The sequence below is a fragment of the Sander vitreus genome, chromosome 11 (assembly GCF_031162955.1).
Source record: "Sander vitreus isolate 19-12246 chromosome 11, sanVit1, whole genome shotgun sequence".
NCBI classification, from domain to species: Eukaryota; Metazoa; Chordata; class Actinopteri; order Perciformes; family Percidae; genus Sander; species Sander vitreus.
Window position 1 is genome coordinate 24,360,453 of NC_135865.1, and position 20,333 is coordinate 24,380,785.

The following is a 20,333-nucleotide window of genomic DNA, read 5'->3' on the forward strand; positions in this document are numbered from 1 at the left end:
TACAGCCTTTTTAGTACATTCCAATAAAGCAGTGACTGAATTTAGTAGAGGTTAGGGAGAGGAGGTGGGAAGAGTGGTGAACTTCACACCCTCCCTCTAATTAGATTTAGTGACTTGGATAATTCCCATTATATAAATGAAAATGGCCCTCTGAAATATTTAAAGTCTCCCTCCCCCCCTCCACCACCCAGCCAGCCCCCAGGGATACAATCACCAGAAGGGGCAACATGTGCAAAACGCAGCATTAAATCAATAATGTACAATGTCCCACCGCAACTCACAACCTGGATTAACAGGCCTGATGCACACACACACACACACACACACACACACACACACACACACACACACACACACACACACACACACACACACACACACACAAAACACGTAACTGCCTGAACAACATGATTCCCCTGAAGCAGACAGATATATTGATAAAATAAATATGCACACACACATTGCCGTTAGGAAAACGCATACACTGACCAAAACATATGGGAAATCAATATATCTGTTAAAGGATTCTTCAGCAACGTTTAACCCCCCGGGGTGCGTGATGATGGATGAGATTTTCTTCTGTATTGTCTCCATGTTTGCCCGTCTTTTCATTCCCCTATGTCCTTTATTTGTCCTTCCCCATCTAAAAAGCATTATTTATTTGCAATTGAAAAGGGGTCAGTCTGCTTCCAACTAAAGCCCCTTTCGGACATACACTCCAACTTAACGCGTCGGTCTCACATCTGAACACGCACCCTGGTTAGATGAGGTCGATATAGTAACATTTCCGCATCATTTTTAATATAGCACAAGTCTGAACTCAATGCTGTCAGATTAATGTAAAGACTGCAGCAGCACAAAGTGAAACATGCAGAGACAGAGAAAGGGAAAGAGAGAGATTAAATGCATGTCTTGTACTGCCTTATAAGATCATTGTTTATAAATGTATTATTTCAAAATAAATTCAAAATTCTCTAATGCACGAAATCAGTTTAATAAACTATGAAACACTGTGAAAGACACCATCTTAAGGCATTGAGAATATTGATCTTCTCATATCAGATAAATCTATAAAAAACATTGATCCATCTTAGTGCTTAGTTAAAAAAACCTCTTCGTGTATTTCCAAAATTCATGTGTGGCTGAATTAATTAATATTCGAAAAATGTCTTACATACAGCATGTGAGCAGAATTAAACAAGGGTTGCATTTTGGCGTTGTATCATTCAATGCTCGGCTATTATAACAAACAGCAGACTTCATTACCAAATAACACTGAAAACAGCTGTGAAAATGTATCACATGTATCACCAGACCTTTGCGACCGTATCCCCTTTTGACTTTCTGGCCTTCCTTAACATGCAGTATTCGTAATGTATTGGAAAAACATCAGGACAATTTTTCAAACACTGTCAAAGGAACAAAGCCATACTCAATTTTAGGGCTGGGCAATATATCGATATATTGATATTGTGATATCAGGCTAGATATGGTCTTAGATTTTGGATATCGTAATATCGTGATATGACATAAGTGTTGTCTTTTCCTGGTTTTAAAGGCTGCATTACAGTAAAGTGATGTACTTTTCTGAACTTACCAGACTGTTCTAGCTGTTCTATTATTTACCTTTTCCCCACTTAGACATTATGTCCACATTACTGATGATTATTTATCTAAAATCTAAGTGTGAAGATATTTTGTTAAAGCAGCAATTGTCAACCCTAGAATATCGCCACAATATCGATATCGAGGTATTTGGTCAAGAATATCGTGGTATCTGATTTTCTCCCTATCGCCCAGACCTACTAAATTTCTTCTTTTTTTTATAGATATATTTCTGCAATTGTCAGACCTTTTGTTGACTTGTTGTCCATGTCCAACCTTACTGGTACAACAGAAAGGATAAAGCAAACATATAGTATCTGCTAGGGTTGGGCCGATGGCTGACAGTCATTGTCCGCTGAGCCAAACGTGTGATTTGGACCTCACTATGACCTTTGACCTCTCTGTTGAGAACACAGTTTTCTACTACTATTTAGCTAAACTGCAGGAAAATAGGAGGATAAAAACAAAGAGAAAAAAATTGTTTAAAAAGTAAAGTTGTACAGTAAATGTATGTTCCTGATTTGGGGCTTATATCTACACCTTGAAACTCAGAACACATTGGTCAAGCGATTCCAAATTATACAATCCAACTGATACATTAGTAAGACCTTTGACTTTAGGACTCTGAGTTAATAGTTTGAATAAGGGTCCAACAAAATCAAATCACTTGAGATTTTACTCAAGAGGGAAGAAGGTGAGAGTTCTCTTGTTTCTCATCAAAGCTGGTTGATAAAAGTTAAGAAAGAACAAATATTGAACAAATTCCGTTTGGCCACCTCTCTGGCATAACTCTGTATGCCCAAATGCATAATATTAACAATATATGTATAGCACTGTGTAAAGATAAGATTGTTTCATGGCATTTCCTCTTCTTAATTTGATGAAATCACCTCCTGTTTGTCCAACATTCCCTTTCTGGTTAGCCTGCTGACACAGAGCCCCCTTTGTACAAACCGCCCTTGAACAACAAGAAAGACCTGAATACCAGTGGACACCCATGTTATGTTAGGGGTACACACAAACACCATTAAAACACAGCCTTGAGGAAGGTTATGGTTTAGACCAAATTCACTTTTTAATGGCATGCCTGAGGCTAACTAGCTTATAGCCTGTCTCCTTTTAGGGAGACAACAGACTGTTTCTAAGGGGCTCAACAGAACAGAGACTCTTTATGGTCGGTGGTTTACTTGCCTCACCTGCAAAATCACTATATTTTGTTCTTTTGTTGTTCTTCATTAGCTACAAACTAATGGAGCAAAGCTAGCTTACTTACTCAAAGCCTGCAGGGGCCACTCAGCCTTAGTTTTCAATCCAATGGGACATTTAAGCGTCTTCATGGCAAAAACAAGCAGAGAATGCACAGATGAAGCAGTGAAAGGGCTGATGTGTTTACTGTCCAACTGCCTGGATGTATGTCAAAGCATAGCCTAATGTAACCGGAGTGGGAGTTCCCCTCGAGGGCGGCTTGGGTGTCGTTTTTCTGGACTGGATATGAACAAAGTGCCCATCACTCAGTCCTCTCCCAAATCCTTTTATCCCTTTGTGTGCCCTTTTTCTACCCTACGGCGTGTTTCAATAATCGGAGCTTTACTCCATCGTTCCAACTTTCTCTTTCTGCTTACTCTTGTACATTTTCCCTCCATCCGTCTTTCTACATGGCTCCGTCTCTTATCTCCCACCACTTTGTTTCTCCAACTGTTCCTGTCTGATTCAATTAATCAATTAATGTTTCTCAGAGTGTTACACCAGTTTAAATGATTTTCATGTTTTTACTTTGTTGATAATATGCTCCCTTATGGGCAATACTATTTTATGACATGAAAATGCTTTTCATTTTTAAGAGCCTGTTTCATGCAAACTCTATATCTGCTATTTCATCCTTTCATCTCCATTTCTATCACCTTGTCTCTCTCTCTTCACCTCCCCTCCTCTCGCTACTTTTTCCATCACATGTCCTTGGTCTCTTTCCAGGAATTGGGCCTGGTCTAATTCCCCATTACTGAGATTGATGGACCAGGGGCTCAGTACAATTGCTGGCTGGCTGTAGGTAACTGTGTAAGCAGCCAGCAGGATTGTAAACACTTCCTATCCTTGCTGTAGTTTTCACTGACCTATATCAGTCTATTTTTAGTTGATGTGAGTATTATAATTTGGTATAGGTTTACAGTCGTACAGGCGTTGAGTTGCTTAAATAACAAATCGTGTCTGTTCAATCATCAAGCAGATTGACAGTTTCTTTTTACTGAATCAGATATTAATTTAAATAATCCTAGTTTTGTTTTGGTCAAAAATGTATTTGTATTTAAGTTATTTAAAACTATTTGTTCTAGACACTGGCATTGGTTTTAATACTAAATTCCGAATGCTACGATTTTTTATACCTTTCCTAAGGAAAGCATGTTTAATAGTTGAATGGAGTTCAATATTTTCAGTGTAATCTCTGTCTTTTTTTTTGTTCAGTCCATGTTGAACTGATAACTGTTGTATACATATAAAAAAAAAAACATAACTGAAAGTTTCAAAACATTAATAAAACTTTTGACATCAATTTATTTAAACAATACTACAAAACTGCTCTGAGAATCATATTCTCACTGAGAATATTTCTGGAGTTTATGTTCCTGCTTCAAAGGGTAAAATATAATAATGGTAATATAATGAATGGCTTCACATCACTCATACTATAATCCTTATTTAAGCTGCAGTGCAAACTCAGCCTGTATGTGTTTGTGTCAGAGCAACATGAAAGCTCCCACTGTCCTTCATTCCAAAAATAGAGCAGAGAAAGCCCTCTTTGTGTTTGTTCTTTTCAATTAACAGGACAGTGCCATAAAGTGACCGACTGTTGTGTGTGTGTGTGTGTGTGTGTGTGTGTGTGTGTGTGTGTGTGTGTGTGTGTGTGTGTGTGTGTGTGTGTGTGTGTGTGTGTGCATGTTTTCCCAACACTCTGTGCACTCATTTAACACTGATTACTGACTGAGATAACTGATGACAGACTCTGGGCTCACTTAAAAAGCAGATATAGCAGGTATGAATGGCACCAAAACATCAGCTCCATCCCGCAGTTGTAGTCAACCTCTCTTCTAAGCCATAAACTTTGACCTTTTGAATACTATTAAATGATAGCAAACAGAGAGCATGGTTTGAGCTGAGCTCAACAGTTATTGTACCAGTCTTAACTAAACTGATGATCTTAGCTGCAATCAGTAAAGAGTGATTGTAAAAGCCTCGGTTCATGTTGTTGGCCTGCGTTTTCACGGTAGGAACTCTGTCTTGAACGTTGGCACCAAATTAACTAGATGTGACACAAAACTGGTGGATGTGTGTGAACAACCCTGAGTAGCAGTGTGGATGCAGTTTAGCTTGTTTAAAGCTGCTAATAAACAACAAATTAAGCTTTCTGCAGACTTTGGCTTGGTTTATTGGCTTCTTTGCTTGCAGTATAAATTATTTTTATGTCTTGATCAGACCTGCTATTCAACTGAATCAGCCATTGCAAAGTTATATTACACTCTGGTGAAAGAAGAATATTATCCATTGATCACATTATGCTGGTTTCAATCCCTGAATTGGAAATCTCAAAAGACTTCTTGTGGAAATCTTGAACAGACTTTATTGGCACTGTCAGTAGGAATGGTAGCAAGCTGCTACCCGGCGCACAGACACCAAATAGACCAAATAGACCAACACACCAACAATATTCAACCAGGTAGATGCCATAATAATGGGATCTAATAATTACAAGAAGGCATGGATTTCAGCTTTAAGATACTATATATATATATATATATATATATATATATATATATATATATATATATATATATATATATATATAGTTACTACCACAAAGTCATTTATTTTGTCATTGTGCACCAAAATGCACATTTAAACTTAAAGGAGCCACAGATGATGCAGAAATGTAATAACTGTTAATGTAAGGCAACAACTTCCTGAAATTCTGCAATCTGAAACTGATGAATGCAGCAGATAAGTGGGAAAATCTTGCGGGATAAAATAATAGCAGTAGAGGCAGTAACTTTCTACATGAGAGGTTCACAGGGGTGGTGCTATAAATCAACCACTAATCTCCAACATGTTAGGTACCTACCGGTTTGGGCATCTTTCTCCTCTCTCCGCCCGTCCCCTACTGCTAAAAAAAACAGAAAGAAGTTGTCCTCGGTCTTCCTGCCTCTCTCCGGGGCACCAGCACCTGGGGGACACAAACAACAAAAACACTAATGTCATCAAACACATACCATGACATCAGATTCAGTGTACCCTACAGGCTGTCATGCAGTGCACTTTTCTGTATCTCTGCTTCTATTTTGTCTTTTGTCTCTCTCTACATCTAATTGTCACTATTGAAAGAAACAATGAAAGGAAACAATTAAAGGCAAGATTCAAAAGTCACAGGAAAAACAGGGAAAGAGAATAATGAAATAGCGAGAGAGTTAGATTAAGATAAAACAAAACAGAGACAGAAAATAAAAGACTAATAAATAGGAATATGAAGACACTTCACAGCGATTTCAAGTGTCCTCTGTGGTTTCCCATTGCGGACTCCAACCAATTAAAGAGTTTAAAATGAGAAAATACAGCCTAAATGTGGCAACAAATCTGTCACATGCTAACATTCTGAAGGAGCACTGACGGGAGTGGTGTATTTGATTGGGTCTTGTGTTCAAATATCAACAATCTTTCTCCAGAATCGCAGACTCCACCTCCTAGTAAAATTCTTCATCATAAGATTCTATGTTGCTGGAGATCATTTTAGGGTTACAGGTAATGAATATTTTTATTAATAAATAATATCTTTGGTAGTTTTTTTTAGTTATCAATTTATCATTTAGGCTAGTCTATGAAATGTCTTCAATTGCATGTTTCATCCAATCAACACTTCCAAGTCTAAAGATATTCCGTTTATTATAAAACAGAGAAAAGCTGCAAATCTTCAGCTTGAACAGCATACTGTATGTACTTGACAAATTATTATCTCTGATTGCTATCCACGTCTTAGATTGTTTTCAGCATTTTAAATACATAGGTCTGGTGTGCTCTTTGACGGTTGTTTCCCCATGCAGCATCACTGAAAAGAATTTTTTTTAAGATCATTTTAGGCCTTTATTTTCACAGGACAGATTAAGACATGAAAGGGGAGAGAGAGGGGGAATGACATGCAGCAAAGGGCCACACGTCAGAGTCGAACCTGCGACCACTGCGTCGAGGAATAAACCTCTACATATGTGCGCCCGCTCTACCAACTGAGCTAACCCTGCCACGAAACAAACAATTTAAGTCAACTGGAAGTCAACTGAATCCAGCTGAATCTCGCTCTCTTCCTCCAAGCAAAGCTGCTACTGAGCTCCTCTACATTAGAATGGCAGAAGTGTATTTTACCAGTATAAAACACAACATGCTTAATGGTAGTTTGGAAAAGACAAATGAGAAACAGTGTAGAAAATAAGAGACAAAAAGGGGAACAGGCAATTACAGAGATAATTGGGCAAGTAGCTGAGAGGAAATAAAGAGAACTCAGAAAATAGAGACACAAATAGAAACAGCTATGTAGACAAAGAAAAATAGTTTCTACTTCTCTCTAAAAAACATTTTAAGAACCCATTTACAGGATCTCTTTAATGTGACCTTTCACCTCCTTACTGTCAGTTTTCTGAAGTGATGGTTATATGCAAACAGTGGATTTACAGTATCTAGATTTGCTTGTCAGCTAAATGACTAGACTCTGAAATAGAGAGAGCAGTTGGTAGGTGTCCCATAGGTGCCAGATCTTTGTGATGTGGCAGGCCAGAAATAGACCTTTCTCAAGTGTCAGCACAGAGAATTAAACCAGGCTCAATCAAAAGATTATGCTCAGTCTGAGGACAGAAACAAACCTAAAACCAACATTAACACTGGAAGATTTGGAATCTAAATTGATGTACTGGGTATTGAAATGCTTCAAGCAAAATGTGTCTGGTTTGGTCTCGATGATTTGTGAAATGGCACACAGAAATATTTTGTAGGGTTTGTGGTGAGTTCTAGGTCATGAAAAATAAAGAGTTAGTATTATTTTTCAGTATGTGTTTCAAAGTGGCTTGTCTCAGCACTGTACCCAAATGGTGTTATAAGTCATACTCTTTGGTGGAATTCACTAGCATGCTTCCAGTAAGTAACTTATTGTACAAGGAAACCAAAAAGACTCAACCACATATTACCATATGTGTAAGTTGAACCTCTGCTCTGAATCGTTTATGAACTAGTATTGCTTGTGAAAATGTGATTAACTGTCAATTAGAAACTATTTATAACCACAGAGTTGTGTAGCTCATACAAGTGGATATACGTCACAGATTTCTTCATGCCTCTGTAACTGTCCTAAATGTTTCCATTTCTATTAGAATCCTATTCCTGACTGAGAAAGGGGATTTCTATATATTTTAAATGCATTAAATGTCCTATGACATGCTGCTTTTTGGATGCTTTTATAAAGGCCTTAGTGGTCCCGTAATACTGTATCTGAAGTCTCTTTCCCGAAATTCAGCTTTGGTGCAGAATTACAGCCACTAGAGCCAGTCCCACAATGAGCTTTACTTAGGATGTGCCATTTCTGTGTCTGTAGCTTTAAATGCTATTGAGGAGGAGAAAGAGGGGGGAAAGGTAGAGGGTTAGGGTGTGGCCTTGACTAACTGCCATGCTTCGCTTGTTTGCAAGCCATGATGTCTCTCTCTCTCTCATGGGTGGGCCAAATTCTCTGGGTGGGCAAAGCAGAGAAAGGGGAGGTAACTTTCCTCCTTATGACCTCATAAGGAGAAGATTCCAGATCGGCCCATCTGAGCTTTCATTTTCTCAAAGGCAGAGCAGGATACCCAGAGCTCGGTTTACACCTATCGCCATTTCTAGCCACTGGGGGACCATAGGCAGGCTAGGGGAACTCACATTAATGTTAAAAAAACTCATAAAATGAAATTTTCATGCCATGGGACCTTTAAATATTCTAAAAGGGAAACTGCAAATTTTAGATTCACTTCAGAGTGCATGAAGAATATACTTTGAAAAGAGTGTCCTAATTCAGCCGTAATTCTTTCTTTCACATAAGTGTTTCACAATTCACTTTGATGTACCGCATAGCTGTGGGGCATGTCCTGCAATTCAATGCTCAGCTCAGTCAGACCTTCCATCATCCCATCAGTGTCCTTATAGGGCCAAATCCTCAAGGTGTATGAGGCCTGGAATATGTCTTGTTTAAAGTGAGCACTGGCAATCAGACCGACCTCATTCTCAAGACACAAAAGCAGCTCAACTAACCCAGAATTGTCATTTAACTGTCCTCTACACCATCATATACACTGGAAACAGTTCAAATACAAGGTGAAAGACAGCAGAATTCTGTTTTAAACGCAATCTAAAAAAGCAACAAAACTACTAGTTTTTTACTATTTCACTATATATTATGATTATGATACCACACACTGGAGTCATGAGAACATTAAACCGTGTTTAAAGTTTATGACTGCTTTCAAACAGAGATTTTATCATTTACTATCTTCTATACTAAATTCAAAGAATTAAATACACTGTCTCACATTCCTTAAACCTACATTGTGTAATTTTTTAAAGTTGATTCTTAGCAAAAAAACCTGTTCTTTCACAAATATGTGCTCATTCATGTGTAATTACTTCCACCAACTAATCAAAGTATTCTCTTAAGCGTAGAATCTGCCATTTAGAATCATTCAGAATACATACGAGCGAGTGGCTCGAATGACGGCCGCCATGTTGCGCCTCCATCTTTAAAATACATCAGCCAAAGAGGGACATACCTCCGCCTTTCGCCCTCTTACACTCAGTGGCACCAGAGTGGCACAGTGACGAATGCCAGGGGGAGATTACTTGCCAGGGAAGCAAAAAAGAGAATTAAAATGACAACGCAACAGGCAAAGCAACAAGACCAAAGTTAATATTGGAGTGACTAGAACAGCTGCATGTAAACGATGGAGATACTAAGAGCTAATTTTGGGTTTGGCCACCGTAGGCGCTCGGAATGGGAGGGGCTAGAAAGTAATATTCAGTTGGGTGTCATATACAATTTCACCGCTAGATGGGAGAAATTCTTACACAATGTAGCTTTAAAGCTTTAGTGCGTAACTTTTTACGTACTAAACCATCCAGTCTACTCATCCATTCCACGGAGCGAACCCGACACAAGGTACAGGGGTGTGATTCTTCTGGATTATTCCGGAAAACCGGCTTTTCCGACCTGAAAATGAAGCTCTCGTAAATCATGCAAACCCGCTTTTTTTATTTTTTGGCTGGGGGGGTGTTGCTAGGCACGGGTCGGGGGTATTGGTAGCACATGGAGTACATGTATTTGAAAGAGTCCGGCAGTTGTGGCAGACGAAGGTCCAGTCAGGAGTTTGGATGGAGAGTCCACTGAAGTCCACTGTGGTCTGAAGGGCTAATTCTCGCTAGATCACTAGCTAGTCTGGAGGTTGACAGCTAACGTTAGCCAGCTGAAGCTAACAGTCGATCGATGGTGAGTAATGTACGTTACACAGGCTGGCAGCAGCAGAGTCCAGAGTTGATAAGTGGTGGGGGGGCGCAGAGCTCTGCCGGAATTCCGACTGCTGTCTGTCCGCGCGGCCGTCTGACGGCATCAGTATTAAATTGAGACAGTTTCATTAGCGGTTAAAAACATCTCGTTATCGCGTTAAATAGTAGTCTAATTCGGTACGGTTGGTTTTAACGCCTGATGCGAAGGGTAGGCCTATAGGAGTACACATGAAAACCCTGAACAAGCAGCGTCGCTCTGCTCCGTCTTTCTGCTGTGCCCCATTCACATAGTAGTTTTACACTATGTAGGTTAAACTCTGCAATTAATCCGCGGTTCACATGTATGTATGAACTGTGGTGGTCCGTTACACTGTAGGCTATATTCAACGTCACCACAGACCCAAATCTTCTCAGCTGTTGGTACTGTCATATGATGCACTGTCTCTTCATGTGGCTCATTAGTTATATTATAACAAGGTAATGCAATGTGTAATCAAGTGATGACTGTTTAACAGTAACGTAAATGCTAAATGCCCTAATACCTGTTGATGCTACAACAATGCAAAGTATAGGCTCTTAACCTTGCAGTTTTGCACATATCATGTAAGACTCCATTTCTTTGCACAAAACTCTCCAGAAAGTGCCATTTAATGGTTTTTTTTTTTTTTTTAATTCCCGGGGAAGCATACCCCTGGACCCCCCTAGGGAGAGGCGGGGTCGCAGCATCGTGGGTGCAGTGTATATTTTCCAGCTTTTTTGTCCTTTGCCAATCACACCTATTAAGGTAGCTAACTAACGTCTGCTGCTCTCTTCCACCGCGCTGTTTTACACAACTAGCCTACAGCATGCTACTCTGCAAATATGGATGTTTTACCAACGCGTTAAAATAGTCAGTTTGTAGTCTAACTGTTTATTAGTTTGCTACTAATCTTTGGAAATTTAGCTGCTGCCGGAGACAAACCGGCTCCTCCCGCCAGCATGGCCCTATGAACGTGAATGACGTCATCATGCCGGTGATGTCTGCATTCTTTATTCTTTCTCCTCACTCAGTATTAGCCTTCTGAAAATGTGTCCCCCAGAACAGTGTAGTTGAATAGTCCTGCTGTAAGCTTTGTACCGTCACATTTTCCCACTGGTTAGTGAACAGCTCTTTTGCATATCCAGTGCAAAGAGCCATAGGCAAGAAGGGGAAGGGGGTGAAAAATATTAACATTTGGGCCACCAAAAATGTACTTGGAATTTGGTAATAAAATTTTTTGCTTTTTCTAAAAAAGGAAACCTGTGTTTTGTATATATAGAAAAGACAGATTTGGGTTGTTTAATAAATTGATTAAAATTTATCATGATTGTTGGTTTGCTGTGCATGCAGAGCCTGCATGTCACACTCTTGCAACAAACTGTGTATCCAAGAGCACTAAAATCAGTGTAAATTACGTTATATCAGAAACAGACTGCTGTTGTAGATGAGTGTTACGTTTCCAGCGTCGCAGCTCCGAACCATAACGTTAGTTGGGACAGACGCCTTGTTTCTTTAGGCTAACTATGTTAGCTTTAGCCTGGCTGGTAGCAGCTTTCTGCGGTGAAAAATGGCCGGGAGATGTCGTGATTACGCTGCATTAATCAGGTGATTTAGTTTGTCTTTGCAGCGAACATAAAACACTGACTACTGTAGCTTCACTACCCATGGAAATGCATGTGCATCACTGTGTCAGCGGCAGCTGCCGCTTACGGTACTTTTCTACACACGGGAGAGCCTCACTTCCCATAACAACCCCCCCCGTCGGACTAACGTTACGTCACATGACCACCTGTCTTAAAGAGGAAGGGTCGGCCAGTAACAATCATGGAAAAGGAGAACGGTGAAAGTTTACTTTTTTATCAAGCAGCAAAGAAGTTGTAACGTCAACATCGCAACGTCCAGCGATGTGACTATCGCGCATGCGCACATCGCGATGTAGACGATGAAACAAAATATCGTGCAGCCATAGTTCCAGCAGATCGAAAATTGTGATTTTCATATTGATTACTGCTGAAGCCAGAACAATTCGATTGCGTCGATCTTTTGGCCGGTCAGTGGATTGAATCAGCATAATTTATAATCTTAATAAAATAAATCAATTGTTACACCTCGAAGTCCAATGGTTTCTGGCAGTTTGGATGCAGCCTGGGCAGATAAAAGCATCACTCACATCCTAAATGTATTATTGGTACCTACTTTAATATCAGCCACACATACGAGTCAAGACACTGAACCTTTATCAGTGCAAGCCCCTTGACTAGAAGTCTAACATCTAAAGCAAACTTAATAAAACTGCACAATATGCAGCATGTGTGGCAAGTTTATCAGCTGGGTCTCCCTGTGCAATTTTCCTCCACCTCTATATCTCCTTTTCTTGCTCTACGGCTTTAAATTACACCTTATCAACAATGACAGACAGTGAGGGAGTGAGGAATAGTGCATTGATGGGAGAAAAAGGAGAGATAAGGGAGAGACACATGAGAATTCAAAGCTTGCCTTGACCCATATACCTGAAGCCAGGAGATGGGTAAAGACACTGAATACTTAAATAACTTGCACAGTTAAAGGTGTCTCGCTGAATGTAGAAAGTTAGACATGACAGCTCTCACTTTGAAAGTATAGAGTATGCAGGGCTTTACTAAACCATGCTGCTAAGTTATATAATATTCAGAGCAAGATAAACATATTCTTGCAAAATATTTCTTCCAGCTTTCAATCTCTTTCTCTTTCTTATTGTGTTCATTCTTCAGGTCTAACAGCCACCAGGACGAAAACATCAGCTATTTGTTCTCCTTCCGGAAAGGTGAAAGTGATTACCATCTACAAAATGTAATAGATTTAAATGCACCAGGCTTTTATGGAAACACACGACCCCCTGGCCTACACACACACACACACACACACACACACACACACACACACACACACACACACACACCGACACGGTGACCTTTAGTGTGTGCTTTGGCTGAAAGCATCCGGTGCTTTCCAAAAGAACACAGGTCTGCTCTGTTTAGCAGCCCACTACCTTGTAAACCTGGATCTATAAGCCTTCAGGGTGTGTGTGTGTGTCCCTTCATTCAGTAAAACCAGAGGGTCGCTCCCAAGCGGATACAGCTTCCAGGTCACCATTCATGCAGAAAGAAACTCTGCTCTCTGTGCACATTACACTCTTTCATCTCTCTCTCTCTCTCTCTCTCTCTCTCTCTCTGTCTTGTTTTGTCCAAATCAATCTCAACACAATTTTACACACGTTTATAGTGTCGTGTATGCCTGCTTTACAGATTCCTGTTCCTCCTCCACACATTCCTTTCCCTTTTAACAACACTACAAGTGGGGTTGGGTTGAGTTAAAGGACTACTATTCTATTGAATTCTGACTCTGATTTATGGCAGAATTGTAGGACCAAGAAAATCAATCAAATTATGTTGAAAACCACCTTATTTTTTGGGCTATCAAAAGCAGTATTTGTCACAAAAATAATAATTTTGTAACTCTGGTTAAAATATAAAATAAGGAACAATAAGACTAAAAGAGGCTGACCACCTGGTGAAGTGGTGCAAGCAAAACAATCTAGAGCTCAACGCTCTAAAGACAGTGGAGATGGTCGTGGACTTCAGGAAGAACCCAGCCCCACCTGCCCCCATCACCATCTGTGGCTCCACAATTGACACTGTGGAGTCTTTCCGCTTCCTGGGAACTATCATCTCCCAGGACCTCAAGTGGGAGCTGAACATCAGCTCCCTCGTCAAGAAAGCACAACAGAGGATGTACTTCCTGCAGCAGCTGAAGAAATTCAACCTGCCAAAGACAATGATGGTGCACTTCTACACAGCCATCATTTAGTCCATCCTCACATCCTCCATCACCATCTGGTATGCTGCTAGCACAGCAAAGGACAAGGACAGACTGCAGCGTGTCATTCGGTCAGCTGAGAAGGTGATACGCCACCAGGACTCTGAAGCGTGCTGGAAAGATTGTGGCCGACCCCTCCCACCCAGGAGGCTGAGGTCCATCAGGACCAAAACCTCACGTCACATGAACAGCTTTTTCCCCTCCGCCACTAGCCTTATTAACAAGGCCCGGAAACCACCCTGACTCTCCACCCCTGGCTCTTCATGCCACTGTTCTCTCTCTGCTGGAATGCTCTTTGCTCTTTATTTTTTATTAATATCTTTATTTATTCTTTATTTTTAACTTAATACATACTGTGTAAATGTATTTATACTTATCTTGTTTGTACCTATACTTATATTGTTTAATATTCAATCTAAAGAATGTGTGACGTGCACCAACAACACCAAAACTAATTCCTTGTATGTGTTAAAAAACATACTTGGCAATAAAACCCTTTCTGATTCTGATTCTTCTGATATAAATATGTTCTATCTTGCCATGTACATGTTGAATACTAGCAGTTTATATTTGTGTTTACTGGAGTTGAACATGCTAACATTAGCTGACTCTTGGGTATCATGACCACAAGGACACCAACAATACTGCATTCTTATACCCTGCCCCAAGAAACTTCATCAGGTTAGACAGAATGAAATGAAATTAAGTTTATTTCGATCAGTGATTAGCAAAATCAAATGTGTTTCTTAACAAATGCCCATGCAGTGTTTCCTTTAGGATTTTTTTTTTGCAGTGGGGGCAGCTCTGTCCGAACAACACCCCCCACCCCCACAACCCGCCAAATGTTTTATGTATGAAACGGAACTGACACTTCGATGCAACACAAATATATTTATTCACCTCTATTCACACACAATGAGGCATATTTTCAGTTGTGATTGAACTATATTTTTTGAGGAACTATAGGGCACTTAACATCTACAACAGGTCTACACTTAGAACGGACCCACCGCGGTAAGGTTTTTGGTGGAGCTGTTTGTTTAATAGTCGACTCGGAAGAAAGCGAACGTTTTGACAATAAACTACATCAACACAACAGTATGTGGAGTTAAACTGGACGGGACAAATAACCTATGAATAGTTCTACTTGTTGTTAAATTGCAATGTGAGCGGCAGCCAACATTATGTTGGCAGGATCATTTAAAAGGCAACCGCAACTACATTTTTTGTACAGCCCTATTTCTGATACCGTGGTGGCAGAAATATTGCCATGGTGGGCCGTCACTACAAAATCAACATAGAGGAAACACTGGCATATCATAAAGTTGGAGCTGGTTCTAAATCATAACTGAACAAACTGGAGTTCAGGAAGGAAGAATCAGGAAGGCTGGCTCCGTTATTGGCTGCAAACAGATTTGAACACATTTGAAGCTGTGGTGGAGAGGAGGTCACTGAACAAACTGTTATCTATCATGGATAACCCCAACCACCCTCTCCACCCCACACTGGTCCAACAGAGGAGCACCTTCTCTAAGAGGCTCCGACAGCTTTGATGTCGCACGGACCGCTACAGAAAATCATTCCTAGCACAGGCAATACAACTTTTTAACACTTCATCACTGAGTGTTAGATAAGACTCATATACATCACAGCTGCACTGAGTGCAACTTGCACAACAGGTTTACTTATATCTTTATTAATACTATTTAAGTAGTTTGTATATATTTTAAAGGGGACCTATGCAGTTTTTTTTAGCTTAATTTACCTTAACTGAACAGCTTCTGAGTCATTGTAATATGACTTTTTTTTGGGTTGAATGGTGGTCATCTCACTTCCCCCTAGGGCTTGTGAGCGGAAAAACCACCCTTTCGGCCGCCGGCCTCAGCGCCAGAAAGTATCGGGTGATATCAGGTCTCGTGATGTAACGAATTGCTTCACGGCACTGCACTCACACTATCGTCATGGCTGAGCCGGTAAAAAAGAAGCATAAAGCATTGTCGGAGGAACAGAGAAAGAGGAAACAGCAGACTGACAGAGCGAGGAGTCAGACACAAGTAAACATAGGAGCTGTCAAATATCTATTCCGAAGCTGTAGGGGGAGCTCTATAGAGAAACCTGCCAGCAAAAAGCGCCCCTTTAAATATTTGTTCTTGTATTCTATTCTATTTATTATTACATGTATATTGTATCCTATTATTACATGTATATTCTGTATGTGTGCTGTGTGTCTGATATTTTGCTGCTGTAACACTTTAATTTCCCATTTTTGGGATCAATAAAAATCTATCTAACTTTCTTGACGCACAAGTTGGATTGTGGCTGATGTTTTACTGTTCCTCCTACATTTCTTTTCTGCTGGAATTTAGACTCTGGCAACTGGCTCACTTCTTTCTCTGCCAGTAATCTTAAATCTTCGCACAAATAAATAATTTGCTTCTTAACTTGGATCAAATATTTAACCTTCATTGATTTAATTGCCTCCATGATTTTAGAGTGGCCTATATTAAAGGACTTCCACTAAGCAAGTGAAAGCATAGTGGCTGCTTAACCATTGTTTTGGTTGGCGGTTTGAGGTTTAGCTCCTAACGTGCTTGTGGTTGTGTGTGTTCTTGTGAGTTTGTTCCATCCTTGTGGGGTCCCAAATGTCTGTGCAAAGATATTCTAAGGATAAGAAAAATAGACATCAATGAAGTTTTTCATGTTAAAGTTGTATCTTCTTTAATGGAGAAATATTTCACTATTTCGGTTATGTCTATCATTACATGTGTGTTTGCAGAGGCTACAAAATGTCCTGCTGTTAGTGCCAGAGACAACACAAACACAACAGCTGTTATAACAGCAGGAAACGGGACCAACTGCTTTGCTTGACAACAAGGTTTTACTTGTACAACAGAAGAGCCAACGGATTCCTCATGGAGTGTAAGGAGCAGAGTGTTTGTCAAACAAATGGCCTGTCCAGGGTGTGACCTGTGAACCCACAAACATGAACACAGCAAAATAATGCTGACACTTTAAATGCTGCTGCTTTGGCATGGAATATTTCTCGACAAAAAGAGGAACAAGAAGAAAAGAAAGAGAACAAGGTGGATATGGAGGAACATACAGAGAATCTGTCTGGATCTTGACAGTCAGCTGCAGCAGTTAAAGATAAACAGCTAAAAACAAATGCATGGATCCAAGTTCACCTAAACCTAAAGTCAAACCGACAGTCATCTCGAGAGTAAATATGGACATCTAAACCTTTGTGAAAAAATGATGCTCTCTCGTTTAGTAATCTTTTGATGAGTCCAACAGCAACAGGGCAGTGTGGTCAACATTATTAATATTTATTTGATCAATATTCACTGTAAAAAATATTCACTTCGCTAGACAGATGGTGACAAAAAAGTTGAAAAGTTTTAACAGCTGTTAAAATGAATAGAAATATGAGATAATGACATCATCACTGCCTTCTGCACCGAGTTGACAATCTTCCAAGGTGACTTAAAACCATTTCTATTGGTTCTAATAGTTTCCATCAAACAAAAGTGCAGGAGGAATCCGGTTTTCAATACCACTTTAATGCAATTATCTAAACCACTCATTTGGAAATAATAACTAAATGGAGTGGTTCAATTATTACTTAAACTCTACATTTGATTGTCCCCTGCAGTGCAGATAAACTTCCTGGTTCAAATGGTGGGTCCAAGGTCAGGGCTACTTTTTGCAATTCAATTCAATTTATATTTATATTGTCAAATCATAACAGCCATGCTTTTGACTTCTTCTTGAGGAAAGTGTCTGTTTTCCTATACACTCTACCTACCAATCTACCTACACTCTACCAACCAACTCTACACTCTTCCAAAATGAAAAGTTCATACATGATGATTAGCAGTACAAAACGCATAAAACGGTTCATGTACTGGGACACCATACACCTGAAACTTTAGTTTTCTGCACACGTTTCAGGTATTACAAATAAACAGCTAATCTTTTTCTTCAAAATGGATGTGGATAATTTTAGAAATCACTCTGGGGCTTTCTAGTAACTGAATTTAAACCTGCACTGAGGTTGCATAACAACACAAAAGCAACAGAAGACTAACAAACTCTATGTTCTAGTAGTTCAGGTGAATGTGCACGCCTGCAGAATAAAACTACATTATCTAACCCTGATCTTGAGCCATGAGATTATTCAACAGGTTACAAAAAAAAACGCACTGCAGAGAGAAATCTAAAACCAGCCGTCAAAGGTAGCCTATCTCATGTCATGATGCAGAGAGCCTCTCTCTCAGATGAGTTGTAATTTGGTCCCCGTGGGAGGCGGAGCCAAGAGCAACAGAGGATTTGAGCGACAGGGGTAATATCCAATAAACTCACTTTCCTTGTTGTAATGAGGCCAATCAGAGTCTCCTAACTTCCCTGACTCTGACGGGAGCATCTGTTTGTGCCAGATGGACCGCTAGCATCATGTGTGGGCGCGCTAATGTGACTGTATTCAGGACTGCTGTTTACGTGCGAAAGATAAACTAGTCCGTGTTCCAAACGGTTTAATTCGGCGTGGTTTCCAGGGCGGAGGGTAAACTCATACAATATAACGTAGTAATGTGGGGAACCGAGTTTCCATATCATTTACGAACCAGCACCAATCTATTTGATGTAAATGTACTTTTTTATCATAGTAACAAGTGTCAGACTTTAGTTATTCACACGATGAACGCTAGTTGGTTATTGTTTGACTCTAAGTAACAGTAACTGCTTTGGAGGCAGGCGCAAAAAAGAAAAATATTTGAATGGAGGCTATTTAAGACCACGAGAAACAAGACCATGACTATTTTTACAGCAAGGGCCAAAACAGCTTAAATGTGACAGCATGCTGAATATGTTTTAGCAGCTGCTGTTGGCGACATTGTTGCAAAGAGAAAGGCGCGTCGTCAGCAGCAGCAGGACTCGCTGCAAAAGTTGCAAACGGCGCATGAAACATTGTTTCCGTTCCGAGCTTTATAAAAGACCTGCAGAGCCCTCCAACATGAAAACACCAACAGTAAACCGCTGAATTTCAACAAAACAGCTCAGCATAATCATGCTCGCCTAGGTGTCAATGATGGAATTTTTAGCCAAGCGCTCTAGCGCAAATGGCTGTAGAAATGTAAACAGTTCGTTTGAATCTGGATGCAGATACCGAATATGAGCGGTGGTCTGCGAACTGGTTAATCTGGGTGGGAAAATGACAAGCGTCTAATTACCCTGACTACTAATGTAAGCTCTGTTCTGTTGCATAACATTTAACTGACACACAGTACATAACCCAGCGCAAAGTGACACCACTTCACTCACGCGTCCTCCCGTCCTAATACGTGCAAGACGCCGGTTAGAAGCAAAAACAAATGTGACCCACACGTCGCACCACGCCGCGTTTAACCTTGCCCGTCCGATAGGTATCTGTTGTCAAAATAAGTTAGAAGGCTCGTTAACGGGCCTGCGTCAAAACACCTCTACCGGCTCTCCAGCCCAGAGAAGAAAATAAATCTCCCCTCGCTTGAACGGCTTAAAGAAGGCAGGCAGAGATGAAGGCGACCAAACTCACCTCCTGGCTGCGCTGAGGATGTGTCAGACTGTCACCCCCTCCAGCTGGCAGCAGTACTTTATATATCCACAGCGAGTAAAAATAGCGCGTTTCACTTTCCGCCCTCGGCGATGTTTACCGGACAAGGTGCGTAGCCTACAGACACTGTACTGTGATACGGGCTTCAGACTCCTCCGCCAGGCGTCCACTCCATAGAGAAGAGGTACAGACAGTCAATATGGCTGACGAACTTACCGTACCGAGGCGTGGTGAGCTGTGTCCTGCAGATTCACCCCCCTCCCTCACCCTGTGACTAAAACTCTGCAGAGCAGCCTGCTGCGGGGTCCCAAACTTTATCACACCCAAAAAGGAGACGTTTATACCGCACTGGTCCTTCTGTTCAATGTGTTAGGTCACACTTTATTTCGGATAGTTAACTGCCAATAGTCTAATACACTTATATACAGCCTTAAATGTGCAAGTAAGCGGTTTATAAAGATGTAACAGTGCATTAAGTGTAAATAGATACAGTGTACTGATCCTTTAGACACAAAGCTAGCTATACTTTCCTAAATATGGATTCCCAGATAGTTGCAAACTTATCTCAATACAAATAGTGTTATTTTGACGTGAAACCTCTCAATAAAGTAACATATCCCTGTGGTTACTTGTGCAAGTTAAGCCAACAATACTTCATGCTGCTGGGAAGTAGGGGTACACAGGATGAGAATGATAGCCATGGACCCTCGCCACCCT

At 40.4% G+C, this 20,333-nt stretch overlaps 1 protein-coding gene across 1 annotated transcript in view; it reads right to left on the bottom strand.

Annotated features, from left to right (window-relative positions):
• Nucleotides 1-19,827, bottom strand: part of LOC144525548 (radixin) — a 40,682-nt gene extending 20,855 nt beyond the window's left edge. The window contains exons 1-2 of the mRNA XM_078262475.1: nt 19,599-19,827; nt 5,717-5,818 (exon numbers count right to left, since the gene is read on the bottom strand). Of these exons, the coding sequence (XP_078118601.1) occupies nt 5,717-5,728 (12 nt within the window). The 5' untranslated portion in view covers nt 5,729-5,818; nt 19,599-19,827. The remainder of the gene's footprint in view (nt 1-5,716; nt 5,819-19,598) is intronic.
• Nucleotides 19,828-20,333: the final 506 nt, after the last annotated feature.